The 16,040-nt window shown below is 38.3% G+C and overlaps 1 protein-coding gene across 2 annotated transcripts; it reads left to right on the forward strand.

The window, feature by feature from the left end:
- The first annotated feature begins 55 nt into the window (after positions 1–55).
- On the forward strand, positions 56–15,562 carry gnsa (glucosamine (N-acetyl)-6-sulfatase a). 2 transcript variants are annotated; one of them, XM_082511784.1, is made up of 14 exons: positions 56–391; positions 3,112–3,171; positions 4,858–5,064; positions 6,294–6,359; positions 8,376–8,474; positions 8,880–9,047; positions 9,203–9,285; positions 9,911–10,029; positions 10,342–10,445; positions 11,284–11,385; positions 11,664–11,774; positions 11,888–11,998; positions 12,491–12,651; positions 13,015–15,562. In XM_082511784.1, exons 1-14 carry the CDS (start codon positions 221–223, stop codon positions 13,088–13,090), a joined length of 1,638 nt encoding a protein of 545 aa, XP_082367910.1. In that variant the 5' UTR covers positions 56–220; the 3' UTR covers positions 13,091–15,562. The 2 variants fall into 2 exon arrangements, with proteins under 2 accessions (XP_082367910.1, XP_082367911.1); XM_082511785.1 differs by lacking the exons at positions 56–391; positions 3,112–3,171 and adding exons at positions 3,651–3,750; positions 3,949–4,058.
- Positions 15,563–16,040: the final 478 nt, after the last annotated feature.

The following is a 16,040-nucleotide window of genomic DNA, read 5'->3' on the forward strand; positions in this document are numbered from 1 at the left end:
AGGGGCGGGTATACGCCACTGACAGTCACTGGTACACGCCTACAAATCAAATGATGCGGGCTTCCGTACACCACGTGGCCAGCAAACAGGGAAGCGTTGAGTCAGGGTTGAGCTCGTGCCTGTGTTTTTGCCGTCACGGAGGAGCGGCCTCTCCATTTCACGCTGTTATAAGGCGCAACGTGGATGGTAGAGACACTCTGCTTCAGAAGTTTGTAGCTGGATGAAGAAAATGGGCTCTTTTCGCTGCTCCGGGCCGAAGATGTTCAGCTTTCTCCTGATCTGCGTCACTTTGTGGAGCCACCTAAGCGGGAGCAGCGGGGCCAGCTCTTCCCGGAGACCTAACATCGTTCTGATCCTCACCGACGACCTGGACGTCGCTATCGGGGGTCTGGTCAGTAGGAGCTTATCTGAGAGTCATGACATTGTCTTTTTTTTAATGACATTAAACCAGATCGGATAAAGCTGACAGCTAACATTCCTGACAGCAAACATCATGCAAGCATCCGACAGAGTCAGCAGGCTTGTCAATCCATCACCACCAATGTTTTTATTATAATTTAAAAAACAAATCTAGAAGAAATGTTTTTAGCCAGCCAGAGGATGTTATGTTTATAAAGACTGGGTCTACGTAAATGAGTTGTTTGTGCTATAATAGCCAGTCTGACAGTAATGGTAATGCATAATAATTACAATAATCCCAAAGTAAACACTTTAAATCTGGTCTGTCAAACAGCACGATCTGATCTCAAGTGGGCTAGGCCCGTTAAACTATTACATGCACATTTATACACATATTTAAAAAGAAAGAAGTGTTATGCTTACAGAAGGTATAAAATGATTTTAACTGACCAGCTTTCATTTCTCCCCACTGGGCTTCCAGGCCCATTAAATCAGGCTTTTACTGGCCCAAAAACGATGCTAAAATAATTAAATTAGCAGTATAGAGCTAGATTAGTTAGCAACTTAAAGTTTTAAAATAAATGTCATGGAGACCAGGTGCGGTAAATGCGGTGCCCTTCTTTAGATTCACCTCTGCAGGTAAGAGTGCGAAAGAAATAACTGCCAAATTTTAAGATCATGCCAGGTTCACACCCCTCTTAAAAATGTGTAGAACATAAGCCATTATTTTAGGTTACATTTACTTTCATTTCATGAGAGATTTGTTTACAAACAGGTAATGAATAGCCCAAGATGTCTTTAAAAAAAGGCAAAATAGACCTGTGATCATGTGACGTGCATTACAGTTTACAGATGGGAAAGGCACAAAACCTCGGCAACAACATTATTTTCCCATCTTTAAATTAAACCAACTGATTTAAAGACACTTTCCGATCATTTTTACCCCTCCATGGTAAATCTGGCATCACTATCACACCAAGAACGGAAAATCTTTTTATTCAGAAATTAGTGTGATTAATGATTTCACTACAATGTTCATATTTTTTTGACCCACTCCTGGTCTTTATGCTGTTTAATGGACACTGCTGTTTAAAAGAGTAAAACATAACTCTGTAAAGTCACTGCGGAAAGTAACTGATGTGAGACAATAATCAAAACAAAAACTGCTGATACATACAAAAAAAAACTTGTAGGTTTATTTATTTATTTATTTCTCGTTTCATCTGCTGATTCAAACCCACATGTACTCAGACTGATAGCTTGTAGATATGCCATCCAAAAACATTAAACTGCTGTGTTTCGCAGGTTAAATGTTGTTACATCATCAATGAAGGTCAGGAGTTGTTGCAGATCATGTACCTTTATTTCTACTCTTAACCTGTGTGTGTCCAAAAACTCCTGACTACATGTTGATGCTTGACTTTGATCAAATTTACATCACACTGGTGACTTTCAAGCCACATCTAATATAAAGCTACTGATAGATATTGCCATTACCTAAAGAACAGCTTAATTTAAACATGATGCTAAATTTATGTATAAAATAAAAAATCATAACACATGCTGAGCCTTATTTTTGTCTTTAGTTTGAGTAAAGAGTCCAACTTTAGATTATTTTGTGCTGTTTTGGTACAAATTTTTCAGTTCTGAGTATCTGAACCTAGTATTACACGAATTCACCTTCAGTTGTAGCAGCAGTTATATTACAGAGCCACAGTATGTTAATCCATTTATTTTGTGCTGATTAGTGCACAAAATGCTCAGTGTTTTTCCAGAGGTGTGTAATCTCTGCTCTGTCTGAGACCACAGTCATGTGAAAAAGTGAGGGCACCACATGGAAACCTTTGGTGTTATTGACATCTTTGCACAAGCAAACATGTGGTCTGCTTTCAAACAGGATCTACAGATAAAGGTGAATAGTACAACAATGGATAAAATACTTTGCAGTTGAAAAGACTCTGTCATTGGGATCATGAGGTAATGCTGATTGCCCAGTTTAGCACAGATCATATGGGTGTTTTTCTTGATTGTCCACCAGTCTCAGACATCAGTTTGCTGACACTTTTGACAGATTTTGGTGGTTTTAATTGAAGTACTTCCTGTTTTATATAGTCCTAAAGCATTTCAGTTAATTAATCATGTCATAAACCTCAATTTCTCCTTCTGAGCCAATCCCCAATGTACATGCACAAGTCTGCTTTGGGCTTCTTGGAGACTTTGTCAGTTTTCTGACAGCACTTTTTGAGGATTTAGTGTTAGAGCTGAAGCATTTCTTCAAATTGTTTCGAATTTTTTTTTTTTTAATCCTTTGATAACAAGTGTTTTTTAAACCCTAAGAGAGATCCAGTCATCGGCATTTAATCTGAAATCCTTGATTATAATTTCATAAATGGGAAGATGTGATGAATGTACGTTTACTTACTTTTCCAGTGTTGCTGTTCCAATGCTGAACTAAACTTTGTGTTATTTATTATAGCATTTCACCCTCTGAAAGCACTGTTTCAAATAGATCAAATATTTGCTGGTCTAAAAAAAAAAAAAAAAGCCGTTTCTATGACAGCGGCCTTCTCAATAGGACAAAAACTACATCCTGTTATTGCTGATGGCCAAAAAGCAAACAAAGAGTTTAAGTGCAGGTAATTTAATTAATGTCAGCGCATATAAATAAATAAATAAATAAATAAATAAATATAAAATGTGTTTTCCTTTCAGAATCCACTGAACAAGACGAAAAAACTCATTGGTGACGCAGGGATGACCTTCACAAACGCAGTAAGTATAGCCTGCCTACTAGGGCTGGGCGATATGACCCAAAATTCATATCTCGATATTTTTTAGCTGGATGGCGATATAAGATATATATCTCGATTTTTTTTTTGATTTTTTTTTTTTTTAAAGCCATAAGTTAAGAACAAAAAGAGAGTTCTTAGTCACACTGTGTCCCAGATGTCACACGGGCACTTTTATTTACATACAGCGTAGATGTACATGAAGAAATTACTCAAAAATAAATTATCAGCATTTATTAAGTAATCATGGTCCATAAATAAAAGAAAACAATGTTGTTTTTGTGCATAACAAAAAGCTCACAATTGTGCAGTCAAAATGTAAACTAATAGACGCTGAGCATAATAACAAAGACAGATTTCACAGCTGCACCACGTCTCTGAACAGGTGCCATTTGTGGTCCTTATACACACACAGTACGTATCACTCCGCGAGGCTCCTCCTCGGTAGCCGTAATCCCCCGACAATCTATCAAGCGGTGCAGCTCCGTAGCTTAGCAAAGTCATATTAAAACATTTTTTGACAGATTGCTGAGCGCTGTGTACCACATAAAATCGGTTCGCGGTCAGTAAGCACAACCAGAATTCATACATAAGGCGCACTGTCGATTTATGAGAAAATGAAAGGATTTTAGGCCGTGCAGCCCCTCCGGGCTGCATGTCGTTAGCGCGGTTAGCTCGTTAGCACGTTGACGCCGTCCAGCCCCACGCACGGTAACTCGCTAACGGAGATTTTCCGCTTTCATCTTGTCATTGCCTGCAGGTGAAGCTATGGGGGAGGCGGAGTTGTGTTCAGTGAAGGAGAGGCGAGGCCGAGTAACGTTGCGTAGAGACAAAAGTGGACGAGAGAGAGGCAAACCTGCGGCTCCACAAGTATAATTATAACGTAACATAGACTATATCGATATAAACGATATTGTCACATCTTATATCTCGTATGAAAATATATCTATATTTTTAAAAAAAAACTCGATATATCGCCCAGCCCTACTGCCTACATGTTCCTCTTGTCATCAGCATAGACTGTATATCAAAGATGGACTTAGCTACTGTAATATCACCCATTTGATTTGTGAAATCTTTTGAAACCTGAGATCGTAGCTTCACGGCACAAATGCAGGAAGGACCAGGTTTTAAAAAACAAAAAAAAACAGATATGCTACATGCTAATGCAGCAAGCTCCTAATCACAAGGTAGCTTAACCCTAAAGTAAACCCTGTTTTATGGTTCTTTTGGACACTAAATAGGACCATAAAATTTCAAATAACCATATGAATATAAAGTGAGACTTGACTTGACCAACTGGGACCATAAATTTATTGAGAAAGTGTTTAAGGTAATAAATTAATCAAGTAGGGAAAAAAAATTCTCGCCCACTTCTATATAACTTCTTTTTGCAATCAGAGGAGTCGCCCCCTGCTGGCCATTAGAAAGAACGACATTTTAAGACATTTTGCGTTAGCTTTACTTTTCAGACCCAACATTTTGTACATCTTTTATATACAGCTTTCAGGGACTATTAAGTGTATCGTTTTAGCCCTGCTTTGCGTCTGTACATTATTTTGTAGCATTATCTAAAATGACTTTACATAAAAGCTGCATGTAGAGAATCACAAGTCAAATATAATTAAAGAAAATCCTTTCAGTTTCGTCTCGCGTCTTTTTCCCTCAGTTTGTTGCCAGCCCGCTCTGCTGCCCCAGTCGTGCCAGCATCTTGACGGGGAAATACCCCCACAACCACCACGTCATCAACAACACCTTGGATGGAAACTGTAGCAGCAAAGCCTGGCAGAAGAGCGAGGAGCCGCACACCTTCCCCGCCTTACTGAAGGCCTCCGCTGGCTACCAGACATTCTTTGCTGGGAAATATCTCAACCAGGTGAGTGTCTCTTTTTTGCCAGAATCGGTGACTTGCCTTTAGTAAGAGGTTGTCCCCCTTTGTTCTTGTACTGCGCTGTTATCTGAAGAATGAAGGAGCTAAAAAATAATTTGTTGGTGTAATTCCCCTGTAATTAAATGGAATTGAAAAACACAGAATATTCTTTTTTTTGTTTGTTTTTAACCACTACATTTCCAGAAAATTAGCTAATTACAGTTGTTTACAGTACTTAAAATGTGGAAACGTACAGTGTCATTTATCTCTTGTCCTGTAAAATTAGTTATGCACTACTTAAGTTTACTTAAAATATAATTATGTGTTTTTCTTTTCTATAAAATAACTTGGGTTATCCAATATCTAAAATTACTTGCATTATATTTTATTTAATTTTTCCTGTATGAACCAGATTTGTTGCCTCTTTTTCTAGTATACCTCTCTCTGAGTAGGTAAACTTTGTACATAAATATCATTATATTGTAATTTCAAATAAAATATATTGAAGTTTTAAATCGTATGCATGTGTCAGAGATGCATAAAAGTGAGGCATCTTTACTGCATTGTTCAGGAGACTGTCATTAGATGTGCAGTCATACGATCTATCATCTGAGGGTGAAGGTTACATCTCCCCTTGTGATTAACAGATGGTCAAATAGAGAACCAGAACGTCCTGTTTGTTAGGACGTTTAAAGTGTCACCAAAAAAGCCACTTGGGCCTGTTTTGCTACTTCTCCTTTTCACTCTGTCTTTGAGCATTTATGTACCAGAAAATGAAAGAACATTTTCAAACTGGATTGAGCAGGTCGAGTCCTGCAGAATAAACACGGCATGATTCACGTCATTGTACAGTCGCATACATCAGGTAGATCAATGTCACACAGTGTGGCTCGCAGGGAATTTGGAAGATAACTAAAAATCTTGCAAATGTCTCTACATGGAAATCAGCTGTGATGTCATTTATGTTTCAAATAAATAAATGATTTTCAATAAAATGTATTTCAACAAAAAATTAAACTTTTACACTTAAATTTTGTTTAAATACTGTTTTGCTGAGCAAATCGATCCTGTCTGAAAGGTGGAAATCTTTTTGAAACGTGGCGGTGAGGTCTGAAATGGAAACCATGAAGAACATATGCGTTTATATGTCGTGCTCATCTATTTTTTTTGCAGGGTAATTCTCTTCATCTCGTCATGCAGAACTGCACATACTCAACATTTATGCTATTTTGCAGTATGGGCACTCGGAAGCTGGTGGAGTGGAGCACATTCCTCCAGGTTGGAGTTACTGGGTCGGGCTGGTAAGTCTGAATGTTCACATTATTTGCTTTTATAGATCATGGACCAGTTTTAGAGCTTACCTTATTGTCGGAGACAGTCATGCAACTATAATCTCAAAACTATACCATTTCAAGTTGGACTGACTCCACAAGTTTCTGAGAAACTCAAATTCCTGTGGTCTGAGGAACATTTGGCCCTCTTTGTCTTTAGAGGTCTTATAAACCTAAGGGTTAAACTCCAGAGTAAAGAAACAGCCGTGAATTTGAGCTGTCATGTTTCACTGCAGCATCATTTTGCCTTGTGTTCGTCTGCTCTTCTATTACTGCTTTTATTCCTCAGCATTTTTCTTAGACAATCCAAAGTGTCTGTGGCTTCGCTGCTTCTTCTGAGAACTTGTTTAGAGACTTGGCTGCCTTTGCTGATTGGAGTCTTACGTTTTCTATTAGCAAATTCTGCATCTGCGATAAAGCTGCTCGTCTGTCTCTGTGAACAGTGATTGATGTATTGATCGTCACATGATGTGGTCATTTTGGGCGTCTGCCTGTTGATGCTATCAATCAAACTGAGTTTATTTAGTTCAACATCTGAGTTAAATGCTGCTCCAAAGGAAAATTCAGCTCCTGGAAATGAAGGCTTGTTTAAATCCTAAAACCATCATGTTTACTGCGAATTTCCCTGAAAAGTTAGGATTAAATCTGTCAGAAGAGAAGTCATTTACAAAGCATCTTATCCCTTAATTCCTAAGGTGCAAACCTTAACTGTTAATGCCGGGGAGAAGGACATATAAGAGTTTTAGATGTAGTACCATGGGAGTGTATCGAATTAACTCTCTGCTACTCTTTCCTTTCAAGTGAGGAAATAAAGTGCAGTTTGTATTCTGCGGTTAATGATCTTCTTCAGCTTCAGATGGTCTGCGCAGTACAACCAATGTAGTTCTTTCCCTGCTACTGATGGGAAATAGGACAAGTTCAGTATCAGAAAATTGGTCAGAAAATTGAGCATTATGTGTAATTTTTAAATCTCCATGACTTTGCAATAGAGATCTTGACTCAGCTGGTTGTATTTAGGTTATTCTTTATTAAAGCGAGGTTGCAGAATGTCTGTCTCACTTTTATCACCATCTTGACACACAAAAGTTGTTTGTTTTTTATCCATATTTTTCTTTGTTTTATTATTTCCATGAGTTCCCAGTTCATATTTAATGTTGCAAAAATGTGTATTTCTGATTAAATCAGATCTGATATGAAGCTACCTCACACACCACTGTGAAATGTAGGCAGTCATGTGGCTAAATAAGGAGACAGACTAATAAAAAGGCTAAAGTTAGATTTGTGTGGATTTACAGAAGGTCTCTAACTGGTTTGCAGAAGTCAGAGGTCACGTCCAGACTGCCGTGCAGACTGGTTTATCTTCACTGTCACTGGATGAACAAACACAGATTAGAGCCGTGGTCCCATGACTTGGAAGTTTATCATAACAAAGAGCGAGACTCATGCGATTTATATGATTTTGGCAGTTTAAGCCAATAATCCTTCTGGCGCTGCACCAGAGTCACTATCACTATGCTTTGAGGGAACTTTTAACAATATGTTTCCATGAACTGCAGCTCGTCTCTGATCATTGGTGACTTCATGTGATCAGCTGTGAGCAACAGTTGTAAGTGCTGTTTTTAAGAAAAATAATTAAATTTTAGTCAGTGTGAAAGAGGACTTTTTTTCTGAACCCTGAAGGTTTCCAGGTTTCTTAACCCTAACCCCGTGCATGGTTCAAAAATAAATATCAGGCTTTTTATATTGACTTCTTAAAATTCACTTCAGCTTCTTAGACCAAGATTATATAGATACATACATATAATACACTCCTGGAAATGATTTCTTCCACTAGGTGTTTTATTCTGTGTGATTTAAGGCTGGGAAATCTGAAATGAAGAGGATGGTACATGTGCTTACGTAATAATTTGCAGTTCTTTACACATGATCCGAGTGGCTCTTTAAACCTGAAGTGTTTTACAGAGTCGTGTCGTTTGTGTTTTCCAGGATAAAAACTCTAAATACTACAACTACACACTATCAGTGAATGGGAAGGCTCAGAAGCACGGAGCCGACTACAGCAAAGATTACCTGACAGATCTACTGGTGAGAGACCTTTGATATGACTGCACACCGTCCTTTACTTCATTTATATAGCCACAAATGTAAAGCATCCTTATCTTGTTACTTTAAAGACAGTTTTTGGTTCACACTTCCATTTTTAGGGACAAAATAGAAAAGACAGAATTCATGTCTGCTTGATAAATTACCGTAAAGGTTTTTGGGTGAAACCCCCCCCCCTAGATTTTAAGAGAGAGGGCTCTACTCCGCTTTTTTTTTTTTTTGTTATGTTTGACTTAATATAATGTCAGAGAAAAAGAGGTAACTTCTTTTATATTGTTGGTAAGACCAACAGTCTGACAGAGAGACAGCCATGTACAATGATGTAAGGGTCACATGCAGAAATGATCAGCGATCAAAGGCTCTGATCACTCTCTTCCTCGTTCTCAGGCCAACATGTCTCTAGACTTCCTCCAGTATAAAACCAGCTACCAGCCGTTCTTCATGATGGTGTCCACGCCGGCCCCCCACTCCCCCTGGACGGCAGCACCTCAGTACCAGAAACGCTTCAACAACACCAAAGCTCCCCGAGATCCCAACTTCAACGTCCACGGGAAGGTAGAATTTTTTTTTTTTTAAAGTTCTTGCTGAATTTCGCTGGTTCCAAAGTAAGATGGAAGAAAGCGCTCTGTTAATAAGTTCTGTTGGGTTACATCAGTCTCTACGCTAAAGAGGACCTTGCTAATCATGATCACTTTCATTTCTCCCCTCAGGACAAACACTGGTTGATCAGACAGGCTAAAACTCCCATGTCAAACTCCTCCATTCGGTTTCTGGATGATGCCTTCAGGGGACGGTCAGTCGCTTCACCTCCTCACCTTCCTCTTTCTTTGCTCCACTTCCTTATTTCCTTTTTGAAACATCCTCCTCAGCTCCTTACCAGACCACTGCTTTCTGTCACCTTTCACATCCTCCTAATTCTCCTCCTTTCTTTTCACCTTCAGGTCTTAACATAGTTTCCCACAGATTTAGCTTGTTTTTGCAGCAGTGTGTGTGCAGCTCCTTTCTGGCCACCAGCTTTCTTAAATGAGTCAATATTAATTTAAAAATACCATTTATACGTTTCTCCACTGTAAATATTTTATTGGCCAAGTTTTTTCTGACATGAAATATAATCAGCTGCTTCATCCCCGAGTCTGTCATCCTTTGCTTGGACTCCACCATCACATTGTGCTTTACAGCCTCGATGAGCCTGGTGTAGTGGCCCAGAGAACACCTCATAGTTTGTGCTATAGCCGACCAATGACAAGAAAACAGTCCTACAAAGGGTCAGCAAATCATCCAGAATGCAGCTACGAGGCTTCAGTTCAATTCAATTTTATTTCTACAGCACCAAATCACAACGACAGTCGACTTAGGCACTTTATACTGTAAGGTAGACCCTTACAGACCACTCATTCCCGGTTTATCTCGTCCTACAGGTGGCAAACGTTACTGTCAGTGGACGACCTGGTGGAGAAAATAGTGAAGAGGTTGGAGGTCAGAGGTGAACTGAACAATACCTACATCTTCTTTACTTCTGATAATGGATATCACACAGGTATGTCTGTGTGAGCGCTTTTTGTTTTTTATTTCAACATCTACAGTTTTTCAGAGGATAGTTTAACATTCACAAGGTTTTTAGTGTGGTAGGGTTTGGTTAGCTCTCACTGCTAATTGTTTCCCACCCTTTTATACCTCCAAAGGTTTAAAACATGAGAAACAAAACTGCTTTAAAATTGTCAGTACTGTTGAAAATGTGGCCAAATCTCAGTCACAACCTAAAAGTGACGTCTCAGATGATAAGAAGTGCGTGAGACTTGTTTTTTGGATGCAGAGTAAAGAAAATGAAAGGACTCTGTTCCTGTTTCAGGTCAGTTCTCTCTCCCAGTGGATAAAAGGCAGCTGTATGAGTTTGACATCAGAGTTCCTCTCATGGTCAGAGGACCAAATATCAAACCCAACCAGACCAGCCAGGTACACACACACACACACACATACACACACACACGAAAGATGAGATGCCCTTGCTCTCTAATCAATATTTAGTATTTATCATTATTCACTGATCCTCTATTAATACAGTTACTGTTGAAATCATATTCTCTGTCTATATTATAATCTTATAACCTCTGACATATTTAAGGAAATGGTTCCAGTATAGGTTTTTTTTAAAGCGTTACTATCATAAAAATTAAACGGATGCTATATTCTTTCAAGATCCAGGCCAGTGTTTAAGTTTCCATTCACTTTAAGTTATCTATAACTCCCTCACAGATCACTGCATTCTGTTTTTGTTTGCATTTTACACATATTTAGTTTATTTTGGACATCGGGGTGTAAACTGAGAGCTAAAAACTGAAACAATTAACATCATATCACCAGAAACTCAGTGGAACCACCCACAATCCAGAAAGTTTGAGAACATTTGCAGTTACTTCTACCTGCATATGTTTTGGCTGAATATTATTATCCTTGTTGCTGGTAGAAAACATTGACTTTAATTGATGTTTCACACTTTGTTGCCATTGATGTTTTTGGTATTAGTTCTTGGTTAAATAAAGTAAAAGTAATAAAGCAGTAAATATTAGTCACCTATGTGTTATAAATAAATGCATATCCTGTTTTTATCTTGTTAGTGGATTTATATTCAGTGTAGCAGCATGAGCCCTCCTGTTGGTCCCAAAAAGAGGAAAAGCAGCAAAGAGAGGAAAAAAATCTACTTTGAACAGATGCACAGGATCTGTGTTTAGAGATGGTGCATCCATTTTGCTGGCCACATTTGTTGGATTGAGTGTTTCTTTTGTCTTTTCAGATGTTGGTAGCGAACGTTGACCTTGGCCCGACCATCCTGGACATCGCCGGGTACAACGTCAACAAGACCCAAATGGACGGCATGTCGTTTCTGCCAATTATGGTGAGAAAACTAAGCTTGTGTTCTGCTTTTGTTGTCTATAATACAAGGTAAAGGAGACGGTTGAATATTAATATGCTTAGTCAGACCCAAGTACACAAATAAATCCTTTTATTTGTAGATATTTTTACATCATCAAATGTTGATCAATTGCCACATCAACACATTACTAATAATATAATAAGAGGTAAATGACAACTTATCAACAAAACTCAGTAACGATTATTAGGTAACAAAATAAATTTAAAGTCACACTTGTTCATATCTGTGTGTGTCACCAGGAGGGGAAGATGAACGGCAGCAGTTGGAGAACAGACATCCTGGTGGAGTACGAAGGCGAGGGCAGGAACAAGTCGGACCCTGCCTGCCCGCTACTGGGTCCCGGAGTGTCGGTATGGAAACAGGGATGAAGTAAAACTTTGTTGTTGTTGTGGGTTGTTTTGTTTTTTGGGGTTTTTCAGCGGCACCAAAAATTAAACACCAATAACAAACGTTTTTTCTATAGGAGTGTTTCCCAGACTGTGTGTGTGAGGACTCTTACAACAACACTTACGCCTGTGTGCGCACCATCGCCCGCTCTTCCAACCTGCAGTACTGCGAATTTGATGACAATGAGGTATAGTATTGTATTTATTTGCCTTTGATTTTCAGTCTTTAGCAATTTGTCAAGCTAGCCAGCTAACATTTGTATTCAAATGTTATTTTTGTTGGCACTAATGTTAGGCAAGATGGCTACGATTAGCTGTGCAACTTAGCTGTGCTGCATTAATCTGGTGACGGTTAGTTCATAAAGCTGAACTAACCAAAAGTGCTCCTTTTTATATTTTTGTGTAAGAAAGTGAGCACATATCCTTAATATAGAAATCAGTCAAGCAACTGGGACAGTTGGGAATGTCTCACTTTTAAGTTAACATCTGTTGCAGCGCTAGTGATAAAAGAGGATTTACCATGTGAAAAATGCTTCGTATAGCACGTTTAAAAGCGCTGTGTGCAGGTTTTGAAAGTCTTTGATTTGCTGGCATCTAGTGGTCAAATCGAGAATGGCATGTCCTTGAGTTTCTTCAGTTTTGAATCATTAGCATATTTCACAGATGTCTATGTTCTGTAGGTTTTCGTAGAAGTCTACAACGTGACTGCAGACCCGTACCAGCTGACCAACATTGCAAAAACCATTGACAAGGAAGTCCTGGAGAAGATGAACCACCGGCTGATGATGCTGCAGTCCTGCTCCGCACAGTCATGTCGGACACCCGGCGTGTACGATCCGAGGTCTGTTCAGCAAAAATCTGCATTTTATCTTTTTTTTAAATCAATAAAATTATATGTAAATTCTCTCACACTTTTGGGAATTTAAATGTTTATCCCGTGCATTCACTTTTTTCTAAACTATTTAAATCATGGCTATTGTATAAATACACAATTACTGTGTACTTTTCATGTAATGAGTTGTGATTTCTTGATAAATACCTTGAAAATAAAAATATCCTGTTACTCAAGAGTTCTATTTAAGTCAGCAATTAGTTTTTAATTAATTAATTACATTTTTTTTTTTACCTTTCTAGTAAAGTTTTCCAGGCTCTATTAACACACAAGCATTAATTATTCTACCCTGTGATATTTTCCTCCCCTCAGGTATAAATTTGACCCACGGCAAATGTTTACCAGCCACAGCTGGAGGCTCAGCAGACTCAGGCAGACAGTGAAGTAGGAAGACTGCGAAGGATGTGGGGAAGCTGGGGAAGAAAGGCTGCGTTGAGTGATGTATTCAGCCTTTCCTGATGTTGTTGCCTTGTTGTCGGGCCTCCTGAGCCAGTCTCTTTGTAAGATGAGGATGGAGAAGGGATCAGGTGGGGGTCATATTATGGCGCTGCTGGAAGATAGGAGGCCCACCTTTTAAACTGTCTGTTTGGACTGCTTTTCAATTATTTTGTCAGTAGGTGTGAAAGAGAGCCAGATTATTCAGAACTGATTTACACGAGGGAAGCCATGAATTAAAACCCTGTTTTCATATAAGCCTTACTTTGCACTGAACATATCACTTTAATTCCTTTCAACTACTCACTCTTCTAAATGTTTAATTTATGGTTGAACACTTGAATTTATCAGAGAAAGCTACAGAGCCCTTACTTTCCCATTAGGTGTGACTGTTTTTCCCCCCCTATCTCATGCACTCATTTTAAATTTTACTATAAATTCACTTATATGACTTTGCTCACTGTGAATGGCATAAACTGCAGTTCCTCTAATGGCCACTTGAGGGTGGCTTCAAAAGTGAGGCAGTCCCAATAGATTCCCCATGTTAAAATGTCAAACTTAGCACTAGAAATAAACACATTTACAGGCTGCTACAAAAAGCAGTTCTGGTCTTTACCGTTAATCTAACTCTTCATAACAACTGTAAGGTAGTTTAATTTAAAAATAACCCATTTATTTTGGTTATATTATGGTATAAGGATTATATGATCAGGCCCTCTTTAACTGGTGGATGCCAGCATAGATTTACTTCAGGTACTTTGAGTAACTAAACCGGAATTTCAACTTTATTTTTAATGCCTTTGTTCATTGTAGTTGTTTGACAAATAATGTGACCTGCTGTGTAGTTAATGATACAAAAGTCTGTCCAAGAAGTTTCTACTCCAATTTTAGTTGTTGTTGTTTTGGGGTTTGTTTTCTTTTTTTATTTTGCACCAATTAGTAAACTTGTTTCTATTCAAAGCAGTAATCTAATCAATGGAGCCATCTGCGTAAAACTAGAAAACAGACTAGACAGTATTTTTTTTTCCTTACAATATTTCCCCTGAGTAAAAACAAGTGCTGACGTTAGCTGAAAACTTAGGTTCATCCTCCAGTCCAAAGACCAATCTTGCAAACCACTACCTAACACCGTAAAACTTTCTTAGGTCAAACTAAAACTTTTTTAGCAGATTTTTCTCCGTTATACTACAGCTGTATGCATTCATTACAGACACGTAGGAGTTTATAATAAATAATCCTGTGCGCACGATAAGGAAATGGCACCTTAAGGGACTCTAGGGGCTCTGCAGAAAGTTGTACTTGAAATACTTCGGCAAATACAAGCTCTAAACTGCAAACAAGGCTCCACTTTAAGATTTTCGTAAACAGTTCATGTATTCAGGTTAATTTTATCAGGTTTAGAGCAAAGTTCTCAGAGCAAAAGAGGTTCCTCTGACAGGCCGAAACAAATAGATCTTACAATTATTTAGCAAGTAAATTTTAAATTATCAGAATTATACGACTGATTAATCAACTCAAGTTCAAGCCACAGTCACATTACCCTCTCAAGTTGCCCTGCACATCCTCCTGTGATGAAGGTAGCAAACAAAATTTGATCATTTCAGTCTCCCAGGTTTTATATGGTAACTCTAACACGATCCCCCTTCCCAATTTAGCACAATGTCCAAGATAAACGACTTTTAATTTTAATTAATAAGGGTTTTTTAAAATTAAAAATAAGAGTTTGCTGACATTATTCTGCCGACCCCTCAATTAAACTCCGATTGAATCCTTGGCACAAGACGAGATATGCCACAGGTTGCCAAAAATAGGAGGACAGCAAGTCAGATGTAGCAACAGTACAGAGCATCCTGTAATCTTTCAAAATAAAAGACCGTGCACCAAACAACCCTTCCAAAACCATCCTAGTGGGGAAAAGATGGAGCAAAACTACATTTCTGATGCACTTCTCAAACTTGAGACACACAAATTCATGGCCTACGTGAACTGAAAACATTGTGCTGATGTTCAAACTTGTAAAATTTATGTTCAGTAAGATGTGTGCAGATCACTCTGAGGTGGAAACCTCAGAGAGAAAATGCTAAACATCTGTTTTTAAAACAGACTGCGTGTCATGTTGACTGAGAACCGAAAAGACTTTCCCATGTTCTACTGTCTTGTTACTCTTTAATAATATTATTGTGTTCATGTATTGCCTCTTGCTCTGTATTCAAAAAACTGGACTGAATTCACGTGATCATCGAAATCCTCCACTGGACTGTTTTGCCGCCTCCCCCATACAACTGATCACTGATCGTATCTTGGACTCACTGATGCACTTTCCGCTCTGTCAGAACAGTTCAGTCGTTTTGGCACCCTTGAGTAGTTTTTGATTATGTATTTTTGGCTTGTGTTTTTGTCCAAATAAAGATCTATTCTAAAGCAATCACGTTCTGCTTCAGTTTTTCACTTTAAAAAGGTCCCAAAGTGTCCCACACTGCCTGAAATATTTATTAAATTACATTTCTGACCTGCCTCAGTCCTACTGTCATTCAATCACTGCAGTTAATAGCATTAGCTGTGATCCTGCATGTTACCAGAAGTAACATCGTTAGTGACATCATACAGAGCCAAGAATAGAAAAAACTGTCTGAAACAGCATTTAGAGCTGTGTAAAGCCCAAGCTTTTGGCTCACAGGGATTAACCTTATTTAAACATTTTGGGATTTAATGTACAGCTATTTTGTTCTTACCTCTTTTCGTAACGTTGTTTACAAGAATCTCCAGTGTCTGTAAAATGCAATACAATACAAAATAAAATATAAGTTATAATTGGATGGAAAATTTTGGTCATTTTCAAATTTGTTACAAAAAACTAACAACGTCCAAAAGCCAAAGATTTGTGGTTTAAAAATGTATTTTTA

Source organism: Aulonocara stuartgranti, assembly GCF_965226115.1.
Source record: "Aulonocara stuartgranti genome assembly, chromosome: 17".
Lineage (NCBI taxonomy): Eukaryota > Metazoa > Chordata > Actinopteri > Cichliformes > Cichlidae > Aulonocara > Aulonocara stuartgranti.